General features: G+C 35.9%; 1 protein-coding gene across 1 annotated transcript in view; it reads right to left on the minus strand.

The window, feature by feature from the left end:
• Positions 1-271: 271 nt before the first annotated feature.
• The window catches only part of LOC308551956 (ubiquitin carboxyl-terminal hydrolase 9X-like), a 161,465-nt gene continuing 133,848 nt past the window's right edge, over positions 272-27,888 (minus strand). The window contains exons 33-46 of the mRNA XM_081126878.1: positions 23,627-23,800; positions 20,214-20,355; positions 18,285-19,032; positions 17,744-17,867; positions 16,128-16,353; positions 15,453-15,582; positions 9,949-10,134; positions 9,329-9,549; positions 9,152-9,240; positions 7,140-7,296; positions 6,771-6,983; positions 6,261-6,356; positions 4,716-4,823; positions 272-390 (exon numbers count right to left, since the gene is read on the minus strand). Of these exons, the coding sequence (XP_080983004.1) occupies positions 340-390; positions 4,716-4,823; positions 6,261-6,356; positions 6,771-6,983; positions 7,140-7,296; positions 9,152-9,240; positions 9,329-9,549; positions 9,949-10,134; positions 15,453-15,582; positions 16,128-16,353; positions 17,744-17,867; positions 18,285-19,032; positions 20,214-20,355; positions 23,627-23,800 (2,665 nt within the window). The 3' untranslated portion in view covers positions 272-339. The remainder of the gene's footprint in view (positions 391-4,715; positions 4,824-6,260; positions 6,357-6,770; positions 6,984-7,139; positions 7,297-9,151; positions 9,241-9,328; positions 9,550-9,948; positions 10,135-15,452; positions 15,583-16,127; positions 16,354-17,743; positions 17,868-18,284; positions 19,033-20,213; positions 20,356-23,626; positions 23,801-27,888) is intronic.

A 27,888-nucleotide genomic window follows, 5' to 3' on the forward strand; every position in this document is an offset into this window, starting at 1 on the left:
TATGCATTCATTGGTTACATATTGTGTGTGCCCTGATCAGTAATTGAACCCCAAACCTTGGCATATCAGGGCAACACTCTAACCAACTAAGCTACCCGGCCAAGGCGTCCCCTGGCTGATTTTAATCAATATCCTTTTTATTATATATAATAAGCTATAACCATAAACCATGCCATCAAAATTTAAACAGCTTTGACTGAGTTCTGAGTCTTTTAACTGAATTATCAAAGATGTGGGTGATTTAGGGAATTACTGAATGTAACAAGCACTTCAAATAAAAAGGAAACTTTTTATTCTGATAAAATTCTAAGTTAACACAAAATTGAAAATAAAGTAGTCCTAGTCAGTCTGGCTCAGTGGTTTCAGCATCAGCTCTTGGACTGAAGGGTCCTGGGTTTGATTCCAGTCAAGGATACGTACCTCAGTTTCAAGTTCCATCCCCGATCCCCACCCCGTCAGGGCATGTATAGGAGGCAACCAATTGATGTTTCTCTCTGTCTCCTTTCCACTCTCTGAAAGGCAATGAAAAAAGTGTCCTCCAGTGAGGATTAACAACCACAAAATAATAAACTCCAATACAGTTAACCATCTTCAAAATTTTATTTTTAAGCTGTGTCTCTGTATGAGGCCATACCAGGCCTCAGCACCTGATGCTTTCATTAGAGATGTTCCCACTGCAGACAATATCAGATTGTCACTGCCTGCTTTCATTCCAGCAAAAGCCTTGAATTTGGAACTGAATTATGATTTATTATGGGCATTAACCTTTGTGTTTTATTTGTTTCTGTTCAAAGAATGTATGCCTATATCCTTACTTACCTAATTGCTTGCTCACGCAGTATAGGACTCACTTTAGAAGCCATCTGCACCACTGTCTTCTGAAATGAGACTCAACAACTGGTCTATTGACTTCACTGGGAAATGCTTTCCCTTTTCTGCCCAAATGGTTCAGACAGAAAAGTCCCACATTTTCTCACGGGGCAAATCTTAGAATATTTCCCTTAGCATAATTTGGGTTAAATATGGTGGACAAAGGGACTTCAGACAGGTGCCACACACCTGCCTCCAGGGAAGCCCCTACTTCAACCTAACTGGGGACACTGTTAAATTAGCCTTTCCCTTCATCACATGGGTTTTTACCTCAGTAGACCAGGGGTGGGGAACCATTTTTCTGCCAAGGGCCATTTGGTTATTTATAACATCATTCACAGGCCATACAAAATTATTTTTGCTATGAAAAAGCTCCTAGGTTTATTGGATTTCAAGCCCCGCCTGCAGTTACCTCGACAGGGCCAGACCAAATGATTTCACTGGTCTTATGTGGCCCTCGGGCCAGATGTTTTCCACCCCTGCAGTAGACCTTTAGTTGCTCTCAGTATCTTCACTTTTCAATTGTGCTTTTTAAGCTTCTTGTCAAGTTTGTCATTTCTAGAGTACAACAAAAATGCTACCCTGTCCAACAGGTTATCCTCCTGAACACTGCCCATGTCACCTCCCAAAGGTAGCAGACTGACCTGAACTTTACAGAATCCTTCTTCCTACATAATCCTCCTTTCCCTTTTTACCTTCTCTCCCCCCTCCCCTCACTTCCTCTGTCAGACAGGGAGAACCTCTAAGCCTTGGGACAGGCAGGACTATACCCTTTGACACCCAAGTTACAAGGAGAGACGAGATCTTCATCCATTTTTCTTGGTCAGATTACAAGAGGTTCCTTTTTCTCAGGTAGGAATGATATAGTTGTAAATTAACCCAGTTATTAAAGTCTGGATGACGTAGGGAAGGTACTTGTCTCTCCTGTCACACCTGGGAACAGGTCATTGGCCAGAGTAGGTGTGGACACTGCAGGCATGGGAAGATGAGATATTTAATTTCCTAAATAAAGGAGTTTCCTCTGTCTTAAAAAAATATGTCTTTATTGATTTCAGAGAGAAAGGGAGAAGGAGAGAGAGATAGAAACATCGATGATGAGAGAGTCATTGATCCCCTGCCTCCTGCACGTGCCCTGCTGGGGACGGAGCCCAAAACCTGGGCATGTGCCCTGACCAGGATTCGAACCAAGATCTACTGGATCACCCAGCTAGTGTGGTTTAGTGGTTGAGCATCAACCTAAGATCCAGGAGATCGAGGTTCGATTCTGGGTCAGGGTACATGCCCAGGTTTTGGGCTTGGTCCCCAGTAGGGGGTGTGCAGGAGGGAGGTGATCAATGATTCTCTCATCACTGACGTTTCTGTCTCCCTCCCTCTCCCTTCCTTTCTCTGTGATCAGTAAAAGACAAAAAACATCTCTTGGGTCATAGGTCGACGCTCAACTGCTGAGCCCCGCCGGCTGAGCAGGAGTTTTCTCTCTTTTTCCTCAAGCCTGCCTCCTGGCTTGTGGGGCTCTCAAGCCCTGTACTCGACCACATGGCCCACAGCCATGTATACTCCACACATGGACTGGAACTGATAGACTGGAACTTGCCTAATGCTGTGCCAGACCCTGCTCCACCATGGAACGGAAACTGAAAACTGTACTTTTAGCTCTGCTGAATCCCTAGATGCACATTTTCCAGGACTGGTTTAAGGGAAATGGGACTTCTGAAACTCAGGGATGTAATTCCACACAAATAAAGCTTTCTAATGACATCTCATCCTCCCGTGGGGGCCTGAGGAAATGCTTATTCCAGGGGTACCCCAAGAACCCTATTCTCACTAGCAACAGCAAAGAGCAATCCACGCAGTTCTCTGATAACAACTTTTTGCAGAAGCCAAACACACTTTTTCAGAGGAGCATTGGTTCAATATGAACTCAGAGTTCATAGCAATATTAGAAAATAACAATATTCAACCTTTTTCTTCTCATGGAACACAGAAACTAATTATCAAAACTTCTGCAGCAAGCAAAAAATATATTTTTTGCCAATCTGACCAAAAAAAAAAAAGAGGTGTAATTTTGATTTGATTCACTGACACCAGATGGCTGTGTTGTGTTGGCTGTTGTCATTTTTTGACAATCTAAGAAAAAAGAGGTCAGTGCCCAGGACTAAATATAGTCAGGTATTGCATGTTTTCAAAATTCTTGAAGTACTATAGTTGGAAATCACTATTGTACAACATAACTACTATAAATAAAAATAGCTGACTAAAAAATGTGTCCGAAATACAAGGTTGATTAATTTAGAAAAACTTAAAGGTGCCAATACTTGTTTTTCTTTTCTTTAAATATTTATAATAAAGGGTAAAACACAAGTTAGTTTAGCACAAAACCTCAATGTGTGAGAAATGCTGAATTTGGTGTCATGACAAGGCTTATTATACAAAGAATTAATTTTAAAGTGTAATCCTTTAGATCAAAACAAAAGATTTAACAAAAACACTATAGGACAAAATTCTTGTTAAATCAAATTCTATTTGTGAATTCAGCAAAATAATTTCTATAAAACAAAACAACAAAATATTTAAATAGTATAGGACAGACTGTTTCTCTTTGCAGGAACATCTGGGTTTTAGTCAAATTCCAAAATGTTACACACATTCAAAAGTTATCAATTCTTTTTTATAGTATTAAGTCATGAATTTCTTGGAATCCTGAAACAAACGTTTTTTCTAAAATAATACTTCAAAATTATATTAACAACCCAGAAATCTATGTTTTAATTAAACTCCACAACAGTAAGTTTTGGAATGGAAAATGAACTGGGACCATTCTTCCTTTCAGGTAAAACTATAACTGACTAGAAAATCAGGCAGACATCTTGATGCTATGTACTTCAAAGTATTATGGGATTCTGATGCTGTCCACTTCTTCAGACTCCAGTAAAAGCAAAACTTTAAAAGTTTCATCTAATAAACTGTATCATAAAACAAAGTAAGCGCACCAAATACAGTCTTCTATTATGCTCTACATATTCTGGCACAGCAAAATTTTGCATATTAGTTTTAATACTTTAAAATTTCTATTACCAATACATTCACATACTTTATTCCATTTGAGAATGAAACGTCAACTGTTAAATATGAAGATTATATGTGTAACCCCAAACTGCTTGTTTGTCAACATATCTCCCCCTTGTTTTATATTTACTCCTGTTATAAGAAATAAAAGTGCTGGGCAATATGGCTGTGGCTTTGGGGAAACTGTTATTATTCAGGTAATTTTGTCCTCACTGGCTACACAAACTCAGTATGAAGCCATGCTAAATGTTATAGCATAACTATAGTTTTAAAGTTTAACTTACTACCAGAACAAAAGGGTAATAGTATCCAGAAATAAAGTCACATCATCAATTTTTCCACATTATCCATGTGAATGATGTGAATGGGTTCTTCTATCTTTTTTCTTTTTTTTGGTAAAGGACTGACTAAACTGCCACGAAGCAGACAATAATGGTTGCAGAATTCAGCAGACATAAGAAAATTATTTTTTGTATATCTCAATCACTCCCTCAAAAAAAATTTTTAGCATAAGAATTAACAGTCAAACATTAATATATACTATATACACCTTTGCCATTTATACAATATTATCACCCATTAATTATAAAACACTATACACTTTCCCCTGCAGGTGGCTTATATATTGAGATCAAACTTTTGCAAAGGAGATGTTGTGAACAATTTGTCTAGTTTTAAACACTAGCTACAAACAAAAAGTTTGGACTGTAAGGCCTGAGTGCATCATCTTAACAGAACCAGTTATGGACATTTTACTGATCCCTCATTTGAGATGAGGATACTTCTTCATTGCCATCATCACTTTCTTGTGTTCGCTGGCCACTTTTCTGATGGTTGTTCAAGTGATGTGCTGCTGGTCCTGTATATGGCTGTCCATGCACATGATTATTCTGAGAGCAAAAGAAGACCTGCATGTCAAACTTTTCAAATATTAAAATTAAAATCACAGACCAAAATTTTTCTGAAAGTAGACATGTCCCTTATTCCTAGGGATTTATATTTTAAAAAACTCATGTAGTAGTTGTAAAATAACTTATATACCAATTTCCATATTGTAAGGAAAGTAAGTACAAAAAGATAGTGTTTGAAAAAAAACCACACATAAATCTGTGAGGTTAATTTAACCTTCACCAAGGAAGTGTTTTAAAAGAGTGTTTATTACCAACTGCTCTTCTAAGACAGTTAATTCTCCAAGTGTGGTCCCTACACCAGCAGAAATAGAGTCACTTGGAAACTTGTTAGAAATGCAAAATCTTGCATATCCCCCTCCCACCTCTACTTAGTCAAATAACATGGGGGGGGACACAGGAATCTGTTTTCAGCAAGTGCCTTTAGTGATTCTGAGGCATATCAAATTTAAAAACCATTGCCTTAGAAGGTCGAAATTAATGACATATGAGGTATAAACTTAGAAAAATATCAGCAACTTTTCCCTGAAATTTTTTTTGAAAGAAAATTTCATCATTTACATGTTATCTTTTCAAGTGAGCCATTTATTAAAACCAAGTTGTTGATTAAAAATTTTTTTTTAGCTCAGCTGGACGTGGCTTAGCGGTTGACCTAGGATCCAGGAGATCGAGGTTCGATTCCCGGTCAGGGCATGTGCCTGGGTTGTGGGCTCGATCCCCAGTTGGGAGCGTTCAGGAGGCAGTTGATCAATGCCTCTCTCATCTGTGTTTCTATCTCTCTCTCCCTCTCTCCCGTCCCTCTCTCTGAAATCAATGAAGATATATTTAAAAAAAAAAATTTTGTTTACAACTAAATATTGCAGCAAAAGCAAGAAAGATACTTTCGATAACATTTAATAATTAGTTTTATGTTACTATGAAATATTTTTATTAACTACAACTATTAGCACCATAGGGTTGCCTAGTTGACAAAGAAAATACCACAGGGTAGGTCAAACATGCTCCAACATAATTCCACCTTAACCACTGCTTTCTGATCATTTGTCTAAGCTATTCAGATAATCCCATTATCATTTTATAGGCATAGTTAGTAAGTTACAATATATTTTACTTTTTAAAATATATCTTTATTGATTTCAGAGAGAGGAAAGGAGAGGGAGAGAAAGAGAGAAACATCAATGATGAGAGTGTCACTCATAAGCTGCCAACTGCACACCCCCGACTGGGGATCGAGCCCGCAACCCAGGCATGTGCCCTGACCGGGAATTGAACCCCAGTTGCCTGGATCCTATGTTGACACTCAACCGCTGAGCCATGCCTGGCCGGGGCACAATATATTTTCAAAAATTATTAAGTACTTTTTAAATAAACCCCAAAATGGTTTGGGGATAGATTAAAATGAAACAAACTCCTGTTTACCTGTTGATAGTGAGATCCAGATGAATGAGAATATAATGGGACATCTTCTGGTAGAGATGACTCATGCTCATCTGTGGTATCTTGGTCATCTGCCTCCTAATTTTAAATACAGAAAGAGATTAAGAATTTGATTATGAAAGGAAGTTTAAATTGACTTTTTAATCTCACTTGAGATAAACTTTGGAAGAATCCACAAAGCTGACCTTTTTAACACTTTCCACTTACTGCAGATAAAATAATTTACAATTAGAGAAAAAATTTTGGATTCCTCTACATGTGTAATTTTTAGGCAATTTCATAGATATTTCTTCAAAATACCTAATGAGTTAACAACATCCTTTGAGTATTTAAGAATAAACCGATCAACAGTAAATATTAAAGCCAATAAAACAACAACACAAATATATTTTTACACAATAAACACGGGCCTATATATTTAAAAATTACTTTTCTTTCTTCCATTTCTACTTGCTGCCTACTGGTGGCTTTTTTTTTTTTTTTTTTTTTTACCTCGTCTGGACAGAGTTCACAAGCTTTGGCAAGCGTCATCCTAGCACTATGTGATCTCTCTAAGAAATAACCATTTGATGTCTCATTGCTTTGTACTGGGGGAGACCAATTATTATAAGTGTATTGAGGATTGCCAGTGTATGGTCTTCGTTCAAGTTCATCTCCAAGCCATTCCACTGCCCAGGTCCACTTTCTTTTAAGATCTCCATTACTCTTAAAAAAAAAAAAAAAAAAATTATGTAAAAGATTTTGGAATAATATACTATGTTAACCTAAAATACTGACTCCAATTTTTCAGGAATCATTTCCTCTAAAGCAGTCCTTAATTATGATTCAGATTGGGACAAAATGATAAAAAATAATTCTCACCTGTAATATTTGGTAACCAACAGGGCAATTGCTAAAGAGAGCTACCATACATTTTATACATTGATATGCTCTTTTTTGATAGTGATTCTTAGAGCGCTGGATTGTATCAAACAAACCATCTCGATCATCTGGAATTCCTTTGAGCGCATTATGAATTCTAAAAAAGAACCAGATATAAATTTTGTAGTATCTAGTACTAAAACTAGACTATTGTGTGCCATTCAATCTATGTTTTGATTTAGCTATCTACTCTATTTAATTCTAGAGTTAATTATCCAAGCAGACAAATTAGTAAATCCATTTAATAGATGAGAAAACAAGTACAGAAGTGAAACAGCCTGGGGATGACAGAGCTAGCAAGTTGGAGAGCTTGCTAACAGTCTGACTCAAGAGTCTGAAGTCTTACCAAATTATCATCAATCCAAAAGGATTTTGCTCTACCATAATTTAAATGCATTACTAAATATAAATTAAATTTACCAATACTACATCACTTATTTTTTAAAAATATGTTTTTATTGATTTCAGAGAGAGGAAGAGCCCTCCTGGTTAAAAAAAATTTCCACACTGGCTGGGTACAAATAGTACATTATTTTAAAGTTAACTACAACTGTCTTCATGACAGCTTCAGTTGAGAATAATTTACTTTGAGTCATCATTTTTTACGATTGCATTTTTAAAAGTGTAAAGTAAGGTTTGATTATGATACTGCTATAATTTGGCAGTACAAAATTAACTTGAATTCTAATAACTAAAATACACATGTGGTAGGTAAAGCCATTTTCACTGGCAAAAGTATAATTGCATTCCAGGTTTAACCAAACCTGAATAAAACATTTTATACAGGCAATTATTTCTTGTTCTCAACAGCCAATTTTAATATCTTGTAGTAACAAAACTACTAGAGTATACCTATGAGACAAAAGGTGCCTGGACAGAAAGAATCTAGAAAAACTTAACACAATTTATTTTACTTCATAGAATATCATTATAGTCCAAATCAAAGGCAAGTTGTTTTTGTTGTTCAGTATAGACATTCATAATGTAGGCCTTGTGTGAAAAACATAATTTCAGTAATTTTTCAAAGTGTGATGATTTCAGACAAAAAAACAACATGCATAGGTAATACTTATTTTGAAAAACTTGTAATATATATTAAAGTATATTTTGATTTGTTCTTCAGTTTTAAATAATAATGAATGATATTTAACATTTCTGAGATATAACCATTAGTGTCAATTGCTTTTATTTTTTTTTAAATCCTCACCCGAGTGTGTGTGTGTGTGTGTATTTAATATGTCTTTATTCATTTCAGAGAGAGGAAGGCAGAGGAGGGGAAAGAGAGAGAGAGAGAGAGAGAAAGAGAGAGAGAGAGAGACATCAATCATGAACGTCACTGACTGGCTGACTTCTGCACGTCCCGTATTGGGGTCAAGCCCCAAACTCGGGCATGTGCCCTGACCAGGAATCGAACCTCGATCTCCTGGGTCATAGGTCGATGCTCAACTGCTGAGCCATGTCCACCTGGCACCCAAGGATATTTTTTCCATTGCTATGCAGAGAGAGCAGAGGGAGAGAGATACAGAGAAACATCGATGTGAGAGGGACACATTGACTGGTTGCCCCTCCCATGCGCCCCAGACAGAGTCTGCAACCAAGGTAAGTGCCCTTGGCTGAAACTGAACCCAGGACTCTTCAGTACTTAGGCTGATGCTCTAACCACTGAGCAAAACTAGGGCTAGGGCTAGGGCTAGGGCTAGGGCTAGGGCTAGGGCTAGGGCTAGGGCTAGGGCTAGGGCTAGGGCTAGTTTTATTCAAGAAAAAAGAAAAAATATAACAAAATTTTAACAGAAGGTGAGACTTTTCATTCATTTTGGTTATTGTATTTTTAAAAGATAAACCATTTAACAGAGCTTCAAGAAGTGGAAAAATATATTTGGCTACTCGAAATTTCACTTATTTATAGAACACAGAAAAAATGTACTTATTCTGACAGCAAAAATCGTAGCTACCTGTGAGTCTGCCAGGAATCCTCAATCAATAAAATCTGCAAAAGTAGATCCAAATATGGTCGAAGTTCATAGGTGTATGAATATGCAACCTAAAATTAGGTAAAACACAGTTAAATTAATCATTTAAAGGAATAATGAATCAAATTATAGATAATATAAATGTTTATTTTTATTAACCTGCCAGAGGAGTTCACTGAGGACAGCAGATGAGAACTGAGGATTCTCCCAGCAGCAAAAACGAAGCAATTTGATGGTCTCCTCTGAGTTACTGCAGTCTTCAATAATTTTCTTCACATAACTTGTTCTCACAAATAAAATGTCAGCCACATTCTGCTGAATTGGCATTATAGGTTGTGATAAATTAGGGTCACCAAATGGATTGGGAAGAGGGGGATTACCTAGAATAGATTTGGAATCAATGAAAAGGCAGTAGTTCTTCATAAAATTATATTACTGAATTTTTACTTCAAAAACTATCAGAAAGTCTCTTAATCACATTAAACAAAATCATACACAGACACACTAAGATGATGCAAAAACAGAAACGGTGACATTGAAGACCAAAAAAACTAACCATAAACTTAAAATTCTTAAACCAACCATCTCATGAATAGGGACTTATCATAGTAGGAAGCTTTAAAATGTGTCTCTCAAACTAAGTATGATAAAAATATAACACATCAAAAGCATGAACCTTCAGACTCTTAATTTTATAAATCTTCAGAATTTTAATTAAGTACTGCAGGAGGCCGGCATTATTTTTAAAGTACTGTAAAAAATGGAACATTCAACTTTACCATTGATTGAAGACTGCATCCTTGATGAGACATTGCAACAACGGATAAGCTGAGACACTACTGAGTATAACTTCCCTAACTCAGCATACTGATATTTGATTGGAGGACCTGGTCCTTCATCTAAAGATACAAGCATAAAGGTAGCAGGTACGCTCAATTTCAGAAGCTGTGTCTTTTCTGCTATACCTGTAACAGAAGGAAAAAGAAAACTGTGTAAGGAAAATAAACAAAGAAACAAAAACAATTAAAAAAATGGCAAGTGTTGTATTAATAAAAAAGTAGTATTATTTAATCAGCTACCTATAATAATATTTATGATTAAAGTTCATCCTCTGTTTATACTGCAGAAATGCAAGCAGAATGCAATAGAATGCAGATAGAATAGAAAATACACTGATTTAGCCCTGTGGGTCGTGGCTCAGCAGTTAAGCATTGGCCTAGGATCCAGGAGATCATGGCTCGATTCCCGTCAGGGCACATGACTGGGTTTCCGACTTGATCCCCAGTAGGGGGCGGGCAGGAGGCAGCTGATCAATGACAACTCTCATCACTGATGTTTCTCGCCCTCTCCCTCCCCTCCCTCTTCCCCTCCCCCCTCCCCCCCCTCCTGTCCTCTCTGAGATCAATAAAGATATATATTTTTAAAAAATACATTGATTTAAGTTAATTATTCTAATTGTGAAGTAGTAATTGACTCTGGAATTCCAATTACACTAAGCCCTAAGGAAAATGTACACTGTTTAGGACCTCTTAGAGATACTACTAGAGTCCAGATAGCAACACTCAACTAAATAGAGATGATAAATATATTGATTAAATTAAGAAATAAAAATTCTTTTGTAAATGGCCATTCTCTCTGCCCCCCCCCCCCAGTAAAACCTTTTAGGGGAAAACACCCCAAAATCCTGAATTTGCTATTTTCACTTTTCTTATTTTCCTATTCCTGAGGATCATTTAACCTGTCCCAATATTCTCGGTATGAAGCTAAAAATAAGAGTTCTTAAAATTAAGTATTTACTTCCTCATTCTTAGCACTCCTACCTCTCTCATTACAGTACTTTCTACTATTCTTTTCTCTAGGTCTTAAAAGTTGTTTTCCTAACAATCCCATTCTAGACTATTACCTAACACTGCTTATTTTACTTGTGACTAAGTCTATACTAATGGATATATTTATGCAGATGACTGCAAATTTTGGATATTTGTATCTCAGTTTACTGGATTTCTTCAAGTGGGTGTACAACATAGTTTTGATATTTCTGTTCAATTTTCCTTTTTTATCCTAGGTTTCCTCACAGTAAGTGGCACCACTATTCTCTCAGTTTCTGTTACACTTTGGACTTATCTTAACATTCCTTCCCTGTTACACTCCCTCAATATCCAATCACTAAGTTCTGCTGATTCTCTCTTACAAAAAACTCCTGAAATCTCTCCATGTTTATCTTCCTTACTGCCACCTCTGTAATACAAGGCTGTAAAGATCTTTGTCTTATCAATAATTACTTTACAATCTTTAGTCCTGCTCCAGTGCAATCCATTCTATACTGTAGCCAGTGTGATCTTTCTAAGGTAAAACTCACTAATGGCTTTCAGTGTCGTCATGATAAAATGCAGACTAACTCTCCCAACAGCCTTGCCAAAAAAAGCACAATTTTAATATCCTTTCAATTCCTTCTTCTACCTTGTATCTTTCACCTACTTAAGTCACACTGATTAACTATCATGTCCAATGAACCACTTTGTGTCAAGCCTTGCAAATATCACTCACTGTCTACTAACCAGTTTCCCTTGATCACTTTATCTAGCAAGCCCCTGCTGAGTTTCTAAATGTAGGTCAGTTACTCTATTAAATGTGTTTCATAGCACTTTTTGTATCTTCCCTGTGTTTTAAAATATACTTCGTATCCTATTAAGATTCTTTATTCAATGCTATATTCTTAGCAGAACAACAAAGACAGGTTTACAATGTTTTATCTGAAATTCAAAATGCTCTAAAAACAAGTATTTTCATGTGGTTTGTGTTACATGACACACTTTTTGTTGCAACCTGGCTTGAATCAACATTTATCCACCATCCACTGCCCCAAACTGAATGTTCATTATCCACCAGAGAAATACTCCTAAATTGATACAACGCCTTAATAAGAACGTAAAATGATGTGGCAAATCTAGTTTTTCACCTTTCTAAATTCCAAATACATTCTGAAACCTGAGGACTTAATATTAAAATTTATCAATCTATACTTATTTCTGGCAGTGAAAATTACTATTATATTACTGACCGATAATGAATGATATATGAACAAGCAATATCTACAATGAAAATTATAGCCTTGACTGGGTGGCTCAGTTGGTTGGAAGCATCATCCCTACGCCAATGGGTGGTGGATTCAATTCCCAGTATGGGCACATACTCAGGTTGTGGGTTTGATTGCCAGTTGGGGGAACATATAGGAGACAACTGATAGATGTTTCTCTACCACATCAATGTTTCTCTCCTTCTCTATCTAAAATCAGTAAAACATATCCTCAGGTAAGGATTAAAAAAAAGTAATAATAAAAAATAAATAAATAAATGAAAACTACAAAACAGGATTTTGGGGAGTTATTAAATTTGGTAGTTTCAGCACTGGTAGGTATGGCCCAGCTGGCGGGAGTGTAGTCCTATGCAGCAAAAGGTGGCCTGTTCAATTCTGGGTGAGAGCACATCCCAGGTTGCAGTTTGATCCCCAGTTGGGGCACGTGTGGGAGGCAGCTGATTTGATGTTTCTCTCTTCCCCTCTTCCTTTCTCTTTACAATCGTAAAATAAAATAAAAACAATAAAATAAAATAAATAAATAAAGTAAAATAATAAAATAAAAAATAAAATGAAATAAAATAAACACAAACACATTTGGTAGTTTTAAACGAAAAACAGGAATAAAAAAATGTTTTCACTTATGCTTGTGTGATATCCTTTGCTTTCCTACAAATATCTTACAATTTCAGTTATAGACAGGAAAATAAATTAGACACAATAACAGAAAGGAAAAAGTAGGATTTTCTTTCAATTAAGTAAATCATAGTTGGCCCCGCTGGTATAGCTCAGTGGTAGAGCGCTGGCCTATGTTGTGGAGACAGGAGTTGGGATTCCTGGTCAGGCACATGCCCGGGTTGCAGGCTCGACCCCCAGCATGGGGTGTGCAGGAGGCAGCTCATCAATGACTCTCTCTCCTCATGGATGTTTCTCTCTATCTCTCTCTCCCTTCCTCTCTCTGAAATTAATATTTTAAAAATATTGTAATTGATTAATAGCTAATTAAGTTCATACAGATAACACTGTAAGAGGAATGCATGGGCATTAAAACATAATTTTGGATACAAAATATGTGTAATTTTGAAAAAGTAAATCAAAACAGTCTAACTTGGTAAGTCAATTCCTCATAAAAATGAAACCAAATATACATTAATATTTCAAAACTTTTAATTAGAATGCATCTCAAAAAATTAGTAATTTTGAGTGCTTGGTTCACTATCATCTAAATCACTGATGTTCATTTTTTTATTTTTTTTTGCCACCAACAATTTACTCTTTTTCCCCAAATAAAAAATGATTTAAAAGAACACTGAAAATATTAGAAAACTTCTGATGTATATTCTTAGCTATCCAGGCATTTACTCAATAAATAGTGACTGGGTGCTACTTTGAAAAGCCTTGGTCACAAGAATTTTGCAGTCTGGTTGGGGAGTAAGACAAAAAACATAAATTATAAAAATGCAATGAAGCAAAACAAAATAATACAGCATGTTGCTTTAAAAAAAAAAAGTTTTTATTGATCTTAAGAGTGGAAGGGAGAGGGAGAGAGAAATATCTCCAACTGGCTGCCTCCTGCATGCTCGATCACTGGGGATCAAGCCCAAAACCCGGCATGTGCCCTGACCAGGAATGGAACTGTGGCCTCTTAGTCATGGGTTGATGCCTGGGCCATAAGTTTTTTTAAGATAAGAATCTGGAACCACTGAGTAGAAAGAATAGGTGCAGACTAGCCTAAAAAGGGTATCTTGAAAATGGTAGTTATTAATTGATTTCAAAGAATAATTTAAGTGAACAGTTTATGTACATTATCAACGATTTAAGTTCATTTAATTCTAACAAAAAAATTATGTACAGGCCAATTTCTTTAGGAAGTGATTCCTAAACCTGACAAGCACAACAACCTGGTATTCTTTAGAAAATACAGATTTTTTTTTTTCTTAAAGGTATGGATTGCTCTCTTTTTTTCTTTTTTTTAAAAAATATATCTTTATTGATTTCAGAGAGAGGAAAGGAGAAGGAGAGAGAGAGACGGAAACATCAATGATGAGAGAGTCACTGATCGAGCCCACAACCCGGGCATGTGCCCTGACCGGGAATCGAACCTTGATTGCCTGGATCCTAGGCTAAAGCTCAACCAGTGAGCAACGCCCCGCCGGGCCAGATTTTTTTTTTTAGTCTTTGGAATTCAAATTCAGATGATAGGGCATGCACATAATCTGAAAATCCGATTTTTGAGATGAGAATTAAGAAATAAAAACATGAGCCTGGCCGGGCGTGGCTCAGCAGTTGAGCGTCGACCTAGGATCCAGGCGGTCAGGGTTCGATTCCCAGTCAGGGCAAGTGCCCGGGTTGTGGGCTTCGTCGCCCAGCAGGGGGCCTGCAGGAGGAGGCTGATCAATGACTCTCATCATTGATGTTTCTATCTCTCTCTATCCCTCCCCTTTCCTCTCTCTGAAATGAATAAAGATATATTTTAAAAAACAAAAATAAAAACATGAGTTAGATAGTTTCTGCCCTTAAATGACCATACTATCAAGGAGATCAATGTATTACCTTAAAGTATCAAGTGAAAATTTGCCATTAAGAAGTTATATAGAAAGCCCTGGCCCCATGGCTCAGTCTTTAGAGTGTGGGGCCTACAACTGAAGGGTGGCTGGTTTGCTCCTGGCATAAGTCTGGGGTGTGTGTGGGAGACAACAGTAGATAGCTGTGTCTCTCTCACACTGATGTTTTTCTCTGTCTCTCCTCCCTCCCTTTCAGTCTCTATGAAACGGAAATGAAAAAAATACTCTCAGTTCAGAATTAATAACAAGAACAGCAAAAAAGTTATCCCAAAAATCTGCAATAGGATTTTTTAAAGTCATCAAACTTTTTTAAAAAAACTATAGTTTACTGATTTTGAGAGAGAGAGAGGAAAGAAGAGGGAGAGAGAGAAACATCAATGTGAGGGCAAAACGAAACAAGGATCAGGTGCATCCTGCACACCATGCTGCCTACAGGGGTGGGGGTGGGGAATCAAACCAGAGACCTCTTGGTGCACTGGAGGATGCCCAACCAATTGAGCCCCACTGGCCAGGGCTGAAATGGCTTTCAAAAGTATGAATAGAGAATATTGCTTCTATTAGAAAAGATAAGATGTCATCATTGCATTAAAATGCTTTCATCATTTAACACATAAATATAAAACAATACATTAAAAGTTCTTACCTAAATTTGCATACATTACAAACAGATTGAAATACTGTTGTAAATGACGGCCATGCTCTGAAACTTCCCTTCTCAGGAGATTTAATACTGCTCTTAATAAGTGATCACTCAAGCTTAAGTTATCACATGTCTGTAAAGGATAAGAGATTTTATCAGCAATGAGATGCAAAACATTGTACTTCTATTTACATAAAAAAGAATTATATTCATATAAATGGCTACATTAGTCACAAATATAAGAAAGGGAATTATTAAATATAGTTGCTTTTGAAGAGGGAATGAAGAGCTGGGATAGATTTCATTACAGATGTTTTTTATACTGTTAAAACTGTAAAATACTCAAAACAAATCATGTGCATAGTTTCACCCCAAAAATGCTAATTAAAAGAAGGATTTAAACTTAGCCATTAAAAAGTCAAGCTTAACTGAACATACAGAATCTGAAGACTTACTGCATAACTACAAGTAACAGAATAAACAGAAGAAATTTTCCTTGTCTTTAAAGTGCCCAATGATCATTTATTCATTACTATAAAATAATTTTAATGAACTCAACAATGTATGCATGCATTTGTGTATGGTAAATATGTCAAGCAGATGTGCATGTCTACTGATATGACCTTGCAGAAAACAATTTACTTGTAAATACTTCATTATTACAAAAAAACCTTTTACCTGACCAGCAGGTCCTGGAGATGAGAAAGATGAAGGACAAGGCCCATCTTGTAAAGAAAAATGTGCAATAAATACTATAAGTTTTGCAAAGGCACTCCTCACTTCTGCACTAGGACACTCCAGAAGGTATTCAGAGAAGCGATTTGAAACATTAAAAAGGACATTATGAGCAAACCAAAAACGTACATTCTTGCTGTGACGAAGTAGAATGCACAGCACATCATACCTAAAACAAAATATATATGAAAATAAATTTTTATTAATATGCTTCCATTTTGATTGCTATAGTGAACCAGTAGACTTTTAGAAAACAAAGTGGAAAGATCTTCTGTACAACTAATGGTCATGGCTGGTTGTAGCACAACTATCAGTCTGTGACTTGATCTAGTACCATAGTCAGAAAATGAACTAAATGAGAACTTGTATAGATGAATACAAATCTATTATCAAACTCTTTCTTCATCCAGATATCTTCTTAATGTCTTCTAACCTGCAAGGTGCTAATAAAAGTTGTTAGACAAGGTATTATAATGTCCTCCATACTTTTATAATTAGAAACATAAGACTATAACCATTTAAAAATCACCTACCTTTATAAACATAAGCCAGAATTCCCTCTAATAAAGATAAAGCTTAAGCCCTAGCCGATTTGGCTCAGTGGTTAGAGCGCTGGCTGGTGGACTGAAGGGTCCCAGATTCTATTCTGGCCAAGGGCAGGTACCTTGGTTGCAGGCTCAATATCCCACTCTGGTCAGGGTTGTTTCTGGAAGCAACCAATCAATGTGACACATCAAAGTTTTTTTCTCTCTCTCTCCCTCTCCCTCCCTGCTTTTCAGTATCTCTGAAAAGCAATGGAAAAAATATCCTTGGGTGAGGATTAAAAAAAAAGGTAAACTTAATATTTCATGATAAAATAGACAAAAGATATAATAGAAACAGCCAATTTTTTTAAATAAAAGGCAAATTAAGCAATTTAATACAACTTCTCTCAAAATTATTGCCAAGATTTTTATCCTACATTTGACATTTGAAGTTATATTCCCTTAGGGAAAAATAAAGCCCTATAATAATGATTAAACCAACTATAAGGATAGTATGAACAAAATGCAAAGTCAAGCCCAGTCCAGGTAGCTGGGTGGGTTAAAGCATTGTGCTGATGCACCAAGGTTGTAGGTTTGATTCCCAGTTGGCACATACAAGAGTAAACCAATGGCCTGGTCAGGCATAGCTCAGCAGTTGAGCATCAACCTAGGATGCAGATCGAGGTTTGAGTCCTGGTCAGGGCATGTGCCCGGGTTGCAGGCTTGATCCTCAGTCAGGGGCGTGCAGGAGGCAGCTGATCAATGACTCTCTCATCATTGAAGTTTTTTCTCCCTCCCTCTCTTTTCCTCCCTCTGAAATCAATCTATCTATCTATCTATCTATCTATCTATCTATCTATCTATCTATCTATCTATCTATCTATCATCTATCTATCATCTATCTATCTTCATCATCATCATCATCTATCAATCTATCTACATAAATAAATTAACCAATGAATGCATAAATAAGTGAAACAATAAACTGATTTCTCTCTCTAAATAAATTAAAAAAAAAAAGGCAAAGCCATGTACCAATCATTGGCAGGGCCACGGACTATTTTCTTGGTGTGAAATCCAGTGGTAAAGAGGAATCTAGCAGCAAGTTGAATAGTAATCATGGTTATTTCTTCTGCCTCAGGCAACAACTGATCTTGTCCTTGAATAAAAAACACACATAAAATAAAATAAAAACTTTGTTAGAATGTATTTAAACAAACGCTCCATCTTTACAAAATCTTAGCTAAAAGCAAGCTTTAGTGGTTATCTTAGCACTTCTCCAAAGTATGCTTCAAACTGTTTGAGTCAAAACAATTGTTACAAATAAAAGCTCTCCTATGTTTTCAGATATTGACTGCCACTATTCAAAGGCATAGGCATCTGAAATATTTGACTTTGAACTAAGAATGCTGACATGTTAAAACTGGAATGACTTCAAGACTAATAAATTCACGAAAAAAAAGGGGAAATCTTAAAAAACACACACCACTAAATACACACATTGATGAACAGTAAGTCCTGTAAGAGAAGTAAAAATTATTCTTTATTAATAAGAAGCTAAATTCTAGAAACTTACCTGGAGCAGGGCTTAAGTAAATACCATTACATGTAAGAAGTTTTTTCATAAACTGAAAATATTCTAAACTGTACTGCATTCGGTTATGCATGAACTCCACATTTTGTTTCCATACACTTCTTTCAATGGCTGGTGACATAATCTGCTGGGGTCTTGTGATAGTTAGATCTGATATATATCTTATCATCTCATCATCTTGGTCTATTGTGTCCATTCGTTCATAAAAAAGTATATACGCATTCCACCACCTTTTCTGCCGCCTGTATGACATGCGCTTCATCATATGATCAAATACTTCTCCCATGTACTCTCCACCAAAACAATGATTTTTCATTTCTTCATCATCATCCATTTTACACTCTGTTACATCTCCATCATCGAATTTATACCAGCGATTTCTCTTACCATCTTTACCATTTCTCTGAATGATGTAAGAGTAATAATGTCCACCACTTGCTTGACCACTGTGTACAAGCACACCTACAAGTCTGTATTTTGTGCTTTCTGCTGTCTCACTTTCAGACTGTACATTCTGTGATATCAACTGACTGTCTGTGTTTACATTTTCTCCTTCCAGCTTTGCAACACCTGGTACTGTATAAGGTTCCATATCCAGCTCTCGTGGAAATTCAAAATAATCATTGAATTTAATTGCACATTCCCTTTCCCAGTCATAGTCAAATCGTTTCAATTGGATAGCAAGAACAGGAGGCAATTTTTTAATTAACAGGCGCTTTACTGTATCAACCTACAATAAAAAGAAAATAAAAATGTTCTTTTATAACTCAAGCACAACAGAGTACTTTAATAATATATATTAAAACCTTCTGATCTACCTGAATTCATTTACAAATAGATGAATAAATGATAACACAATTGAAGTTATATGTCACTACTGACTTTTTGAAAATGTTCGTATCAAACAAAATTATGTAAACAGTTTCTCATTTTTTGCAAATTGCAAAAATTAGTGATACAGAAACTGACGGCTATCTGACTGCATACTGCTACTGCTTACTGGTCATGTATTTTATGTTTACTTTTATGCTAATTAACAGAATCTACTTTGAACAAACCAAAGAAATACTATGAAATAATAATAGTAGCTGATATATTTGGCACTTAGAGGCCAGATAATATGCTTAATGCTAAATACATATTAATGTATTTAATTCTACTTTCTGAAAAAGCTGCTACCAAGGTTCTTATTTTAAAATACATGGTTCACAAGTGGATGTGGCCCCAGAAGAAACTGTCTAGAGTTGCAAATAGCAGGCCAAATGGCTTTACAGCCACAATGTAATTGGCGTTTTAAGTTAAAATAATGCAGATAACTTGCAGATGAGAGAATATGGTGGGCTAAGAAAAATGTTTACTTTTTGCCATATAATATGCATCTTTAAAGACATGATATGATTCCATGTCACAAACTGTTATAGACAAAGTTGGTGGCTAGAAATAAAGTTAGTTGGTTGGATCTAAAAAATTGGCTGGATCTGGTTTAAAACTAAAAAGGACTTAAAATCTCATGTAATGAAATAAAATTAGCATCCTGTACATGTGAACTAGAAAAATGATGTGGACTATGAAAAGGGAAAATGTTTTCTACTATCAAGTTTTTAGGTCAGAGTTGTTTAATGGCAACTTGCTTCAGTGCAGAAATGAAAACTGTGCAACTTTTAGCTACTATGACTTCTAAAATTAATTACTCAACTAAAATGGTTTTTCCTAGTCTACTGCATTATTTTCTCTTAATATTATTTCCCTGACAAATCCTTAAGTCAGTTTTCATCTTGACTACTTCTTTGCTACCACTATAAAAAAGTGCAGATGGAGCAGAGGTAAATTTTGAGGTTGAACACAACTCTGAAGTCTTCCAGCTCTATTAAGTGGAATCATATGTATTTTTAAAAATTGGACAATACATACCTTTTTATCACATTTTTCACAACGATATGCATTTGCACCTTCCAATAAATCTCCTTTGATATACTGTTCCAAAGAATCAAGAAGGTTTTGGTGATTTCTAATATCTACATTCAGAGTTGTAAAAGATTCTTCACACTCGTACCTAAGAATATTTAAGAAATGATAATATAAATGTAAAAAGATAAAATGATCAAAAGGATTTATTCCTTAGGTTTCTAATTATTATTATTGTTATTTTTTAAACATATCTTTAGAATTTCAGAGAGAGGAAAGGAGGGGGAGAGATAGAAACATCAATGATGAGAGAGTCACTGATCGGCTGCCTAGCCCGTGCAACCCGGGCATGTGCCCTGACTGGGAATCGAACCACGATCTCCTGGATCCCAGGTTGATGCTCAACCGCTGAGCCACGCCTGGCTGGGCTAGGTTTCTAATTATTATCTTTAGTTGTAAATTTGATGAAAATAAATTTGCAGTATTTACTATATCATGTCAAATGTATTAATGACACAGAGTTATTAGTAAGTAATAGTTATCTTTTATTGGTCACTATATTAGACTCTTTACTTTCCCCTTCATAAAAAACCTGCTACAGGTATGTATACATCCCTATTTCACAGATGAGGAAATTGAGGCAGTGTGGGAGGAGCAGGTGTCATAGAGATTAATTTGGTTCAGTTTAGTAGACAGTGGTGATTTGAAGCTAATGCTAATTTGGCCTCATTGCTTAAGTTCTTTATATTCTCTCACACTGCTACTTGTGTCATTTGTTTAAATAGAAATTCATGGCAAGGTAAAGGTAAGAATTCATAAAGTTCATAAAAAAAGGCTATTATTTCTGTAAGAGAAAATAGCAGCTAATATTTATACAATTTATATACCAGGATCTAATCTATGTGTGTCTCTAGTACTCGGCTCTACAGTTTTAAAAATAGAGAATAAATGTGGGGTGAAGTCAGCATTCCAAACTCTGGTGATATCCTACTAAAGGGACTTTCAGAAATTTATGATCACACATTAATAAACTCAGATAATGGAAGGTGGAAAACAAAGATTCAGCCATTAAGTCCATTCATGGAAAAGACATACCAAGAGTGCCTACCATGTTTAAAGCACCAAGGGGTATTATTTATTTATTTAAAATTTATCTTTACTGTTGAAAATATTACAGATGTCCCCCTTTGCTCCCCATTGACTTCCTCCACCATGTTCTTGCCCCCTCCCCAGGTCTTCACCACACTATTGAGGATATGGTGAAAAGGGAACCCTAGGACACTGCTGGTGGGAATGCAGACTGGTGCAGCCACATGGAAAATAGTATGGAGTTTCCTCAAAAACAAACAAAAAACAGGAACTGCCATTTGACCCAGTGATCCCACTTCTAGGAATATATCCTAGGAAACCTGAAACACCAATCAGAAAGAATATATGCACCCCTATGTTCATGGCAGCACAGTTTACAATAGTCAAGATCTGGAAACAGTCCAAGTGCCCATCAGTGGATGGATGAGTGGATAAAAAAGCTGTGGGACGTTTACACCATGGGATAGTATGCAGTTGTAAAAAAGAATTTCTTGCCCTTTGGGACAGCAGGGAGGGACCTGGAGAGTCTTAGCTAAGAAAAATAAGCCAGACAGGAAAAGACAAGTATCACATGATTTCACTAATACATAGAATCTAATGAACAAATAAACTGACAAACTAAATAGATCCAGAGACACAGAAGCATGGAACAGACTGAGGGATCTCAGAGGAAAGGGTGGGTTGGGGATGGGGTAGGATGGGGCGGGAAGAAATTATATATAACCCATGAACACAGACAATAGTTCAGTGATATTATATTTTAGACACAGTCTCTACATTTAAAAATCTGTAATTAAGAAAGAGAAAACAGAACAAGTACACAGAAGTTTTTATGAATGGCTTATAATGCATGTTGTTACTGTGACAGAAGTCCAGAGAGAATAAAAAAGAAGTCTTAGAGGATTAATGGAATTGACAGTTTCTTCTAAAATATAGAATGCTCTAAGAAACAATGTTCTATAACATAAAAAAGACTTTGGGCTCTTAAGTAGCCCTCAAATATCTAAAAATAATTAAGACTAGTTTAGTTGAAATGTGTACTTAATTTTTAAAATTGGAGGAGTAAATATCTCCCCAACTTTCAAACGCATGGCAATATGACATGAATGGCATTATGAAATTTCTCATTTATGTAATATTATACATCCCCAAATCATTTCCCTATCTTCAAAAGAACCTGCTCTTATCAACCGACATAGAATTAATGTTTAGAGGATTTCAAATCAATATAATATTAACTCAAGAAGTCACACTCCAAAGTAAAACTTCCACACAGTAACTATAAATGTGTGTCCATCAATTAACTTTGTGAACTATTAGTAACCAAGAGTTAATTATTTTCATTAGGTGCCCTAAATAAATCAATTTCTCTTTTCATTAACTTCATAATGCAGAATGCATTGTTAATTCTTGCCTTTTAAATGGCTTGATGTGTAAACATATCCAACATACCTCAAGCATGACAAATACTGATGGTAATTTAAAGGTCAACTTTTTTTAAAAAAAATATGTCTTTACTGATTTCAGAGAGAGGAAGGGAGAGAGTGAGAAACATCAATTATGAGAGAGAATCATTAATTGGCTGCCTCCTGCACACACTCTACTGGGGACGGAGCCTGCAATTGGGGAATGTACCCTGACTGGGAATTGAACCTTGTCATCCTGGACCCTAGGTTGATGCTCAACCACTGAGCCATGCTGGCTAGGCTAATTTCTACAGAAAATAGTGCTTCAGAGCTGTCAGTTATCTTCCAAACTTATTGTATTTAAGATATTTCAATTATTATTTTAACTATAACATGACAGGCAAATATCTTAATAACTGTAGATTTACAGAAACTGATATTTCATGTCCTAGGATATGACAGAACATAATAATGTAAAAGAAAGCAACAACATATTCATTAGAGTAAAAAGAGCTAAAAGTTACTGAAAGTAAAAAAATATATACTGTAGTATAATGTAGGGATATAATTCACTCACTATTGTAGGCATTTAGTAATAACTGGCATACACTGCTTTCACGCATTAGAAATAGTGAAGATTTTATTTACATTATTAAAAAAAGACCTGCCCAGCCAGTGTGGCTCAACAGTGAAGCATTGACCTATGATCCAGGAGGTTACTGGCTCGATTGCCAGTCAGAGCACATGCCAGGGTTGCAGGCTTGATCCCCAGTAAGGGGTGTGCAGGAGGCAGCCAATCAATGACTCCCTCTCATCATTGATGTTTCTATCTCTTTCTCTACCATCCTCTCTCTAAAATGAATAAAAATATATTAAAAGAAGACCTACTGAAAGTACATATTAAAAACATTAAATAGCACTTACCTATGTGGGCAGCCTTGGCAAATCTTCTGATCAGCAAAGGAACCTCCTAGGACTTGACTTAACATAGCTGGATGTCCTAAAGCTTTTAGAGCTTCATCTAAGCTATCCACCAAAGAATTAAAAAATTCTAAGGCATCATGTTGTTCACGTAGATTAATAGGTTCACCCCAAAGCCTAAGGAAAAAACAAAATAAAATACTACTCTATACATATTTTATTTTTCATAACAATAACAAAAATGACATTAGAAGTATAAGCTGAGTCTTTATCCCTTCATAAAAAAAGTGGAAACAAACCAATATGTTCTGTGAATGGGATGGCAATCATAATGGCAGTGAAGATCATAATAAAAATGGTACACCTGTGTTAAAGAATTACCATAAAATTACTGGTGTGGCTCAGATAGGTAGTGCTTGCTAAGAAAAGTGTCTGTTTTATGAAACAGTACATTCATGTATTTTTAATTCAAATAAAGAGATCATTATGACAGGGAAAAGTCACATGTTTGTTATAATTACTATTTTGATGTTCAGTTCTGCTTCAATTTTTGATGCCATACTGCGAAGTTCACAGCTATTTATGCCCAAATAAAGGGATTATTTCCAAATGAAAAGAGAAAGGTTTTCCCTGTCCTAGAGAATAGATTTAATTTTTTAAAAAATTGATTTTAAAGAAAGGGAGATAGAAATATCAACAGGTTAACTCTCACATGTGCCCTGACAGGGAATGGAACCCACAATCTTAGGGATTTGGGATGACACTCCAACTGAGTCACACTAGCCAGGGCTAGAGAATGAATTTAAAACTTAGGTCCAATCTTGAGAAAACAAAATACCATGTGTGGTGTACACAGAATAAGAAATGATGTTGCTGAAACCCAGGTCATGTTAGAAGGCATTAAAAACAAACCAACAAACTTTCTAATGTTACCATGTCAGTAGTCAAACCCATTTTTCTACACCCTTAATTTCTTTTTTTTGTTTGTTAATCCTCACTGGAGGATAGTCCCGCCCCCCACTGATTTTTAGAGAGATTGGAAGGGAGGGAGGGAGAGAAACATTAATGTGGTAGCCTTCCTCAGAAACCCCAACCAGGGCTGGGGATCGTACGTGTCCTTGACCAGGAATCAAATCTGAGACCCTTTGGTGTGTGAGCCAACACTCTATAACCATTGAGCCACACTGGTCAGGGCTACACATAATTTCTTGAAACCATTTTTTTTTTGCATTACAGTACTGTTTTTCAAAGTTATTGAGTTTGTTTTTTATCATTTTGTATTAATGATTACGTTTTATTTTTTGCCATCTCTGATTTAAAAAAAATTTAATTTTGGCCCTGGCCAATGTGACTCAGTAGATAGTCAGTCCACGCATTGAAGAGTGGGGGGTTCAATTCCTGGTCAAAGGCACGTACTTGAGTTGCAGGTTTCCCAGTTCCCCGCTGGGGCACGTGCAGGAGGCAACTAGTCGAGTCTCACTCACATCAATGTTCCTCCCTCCCTGCCTCCCCCACCCTCCTTCCTTCCATTCTCTATAAAAATCAATGGAAAAAATATCCTTGGTGAGGGTTAACAACAACAAAATAAATTTTACTTTGAGAGTATTGTAGAATCACAGAGTTGTAAGAAATAACACAAACATATCCTGTGTACCATTCACACAACTTCCCCCAATGATAACATCTTACAAAACTATAGTACAAATATCACAATCAAGATATTCCTATTGGTACAACCTCCAACCTTACTCAGATTTCTCCGAGTGTACTTCTGCTTATACTTGGGTATTTAGTGGAATGCAATTTTATCCATAGTCAAGATACAGAACAGTTACCATCATAAGAATCTCCTGAGTGATCCTTTTACAGTCACACCCATCGACCTGCGACCTCAGTCAAAACCTCTAGCAAGCACTAATCTGTGTTTCACATCTAAAACTTTGTCATTTCAGAAATTCAGTTCTTTTTATCACATAACATGGTTATACCAGTTTGTTTAACTATTGAACTGTGCAAGAACATCTTGGTTGTTTCCAGTTTGGGGCTAATAGGAATACAGCTGCTGTGAACATTTGTGTACAACAGTTTTGGCATGAACTAAAGCTTTTCCTTTTTTGGCATAAATGTTCATGATCACAATTGCTGAATTGTATTGTACTACATGTTCAGTTTTACAATAAATTGCCAAATTGCTTTCTTGACTGGCTGTATTATTTTACTTTACATTTACATGAGAAATAGATGACAGAGTTTCTGTGCATCCTAGCTATATGTCACTGTTTTTACTTTAACCAATTTGATATATGTGTGATACACATGATTGTGTGCTTTCATTCCTTTACTTTTAATCTTCAGCATTACAATCAAATTAGCTTTCTTGCACACTGCATATAATGGGGTGTTTTTTTTGAATTTTATTTTATTTTATAATTTTATTTTATTATTATTTTATTATTTTTACTTTATTTTTATTATTTTATATTTTATTTTATTATTTTATATTATTTTTTATTTTACTTTACTTTATTTTATTTTTATTTTGACTTCAGAGAGAGGAAGGGAGAGGGAGAGAGAGAGAAAAATATCAAAGATGAGAGTCCTCCTGCTAGGGATTGAGCCTGAAGCCAGTGCATGTGCCCTTACCAGAAATCGAACCACTGAGCAATGCCAGCCAGGCTGGAGTTTTTTTTAATTTCATCTGACAACCTATGTTCTTTAAACTGAATCAATTTACAATTTATATTACTGCTGACATAATTGAATTTAGGCATATCATTCTATATATCAGGAGTTTTTCTTTTTTGGATTAAATATATTTTAGTATTCTATTTCAGCGCATCTATTGGCATTTTGCCTATGTATCTCTTTGTATTTTTAATAGTTGCTCTATGAATTATTATATATATTCATTACTTATGATGCAGAGTTTATGTATTTTGCCATTCACATACCACAGAGAAGTCTCACAGCTATGCAATGGCCTTTATTTTTATCCATTTATGTTACAATTGTTAAATGTATTATGTTGAGATATACTGGATGACTTCTTTACTCATTGTTATTTTTGTTTTCAATATTTATACACATATAAAGTATTAATTTTACTTTGGGGTTATTGTAGAATCACTGAGTTTTAAGAAATAACACAAACATATCCTGTGTGCCATTCACACAATTTCCCTAAATGGTAGCATCTTACAAAACTGTAGTACAAATATCACAATCAAGATACTACTATTGGTATCAGAGAAGAGAAATAGGGTACTGTAAGTACCCAGTATTTCACATTTTTGTTGCTCTTCCTTTAATCTTGACATTCCAAGTTTCCCTACTAAATTTCACCTTTTCATCAGAACTTCATTTTTCTTTTTCAGCATTAGAAAAAAGCTTTATTTAAAAACAACTTTTGAAAAAAATTTTCACCAGAGGATACCTTTCCCATTGCTTTTCAGAGAGAGTGGAAAGGGAGAGAGAGAGGGAGGATGAATCAAAGTTCTCGCACGTGCTCCAACCGGGGTCACAGATCAAGGTACGTGCCCTTGGCTGGAAGAGAACCCGGGACCCTTCAGTCCGCAGGTCAATGTTCTAATCACTGAGCCAAACCAAGTAGGGCAGAACTTTCTTTAAAATTTCTCTTATAGCACAGTTGACTGGGAAGAAATTCTTCATACACTTTTCCTTGCACTATTTCCATTTCACTATGGAAGAATATTTTCACTGCATAGAAAATGTTGCGTTACTGTTTTTCTTTTGTTTCCTATGCCTTTAGTGTCATGCTAAGAATCACTCTGAATCCCAAGTCATGAAGCTATCACCCTGTTTTCTTCTGAAAGTTTTCTCTCTAGCCTTAGCCAGCGTGGCTCAGTGGGTTGGATATTGTCCCATGCACAGAAAGGTTGCCCATTCAACTCCTGATCAGGGCACATACCCAGGTTTGGGGTTCAATCCCGAACAGGGGTGTGTGCAGGAGGCAGCTGATTGATGTTTCTATCTCTTCCTCTTCCTTCCACTCTCTCTAAAACAAAAAATATTTAAAATTTTTCTCTCTCTAATGTTTAGGTACCTGAACCATTTTGGGTCAACATTAATATATAAGGTGTGAGGTCCAGATCTGATGGTGAAAGACTGATAGCATTTCTCTAAGATCAGCAATAAGGAAAAGATGCTACTTTCTTGACATTCATCTACACTGCACTGCAAGTTCTGGCCAGGACACAGACAACAGAAAGAAATAAAGGAATACAAACTGAAAATCCTAAACATCC

This window comes from Miniopterus schreibersii (genome assembly GCF_964146895.1).
Source record: "Miniopterus schreibersii genome assembly, chromosome: Y".
Taxonomy (NCBI): Eukaryota; Metazoa; Chordata; class Mammalia; order Chiroptera; family Miniopteridae; genus Miniopterus; species Miniopterus schreibersii.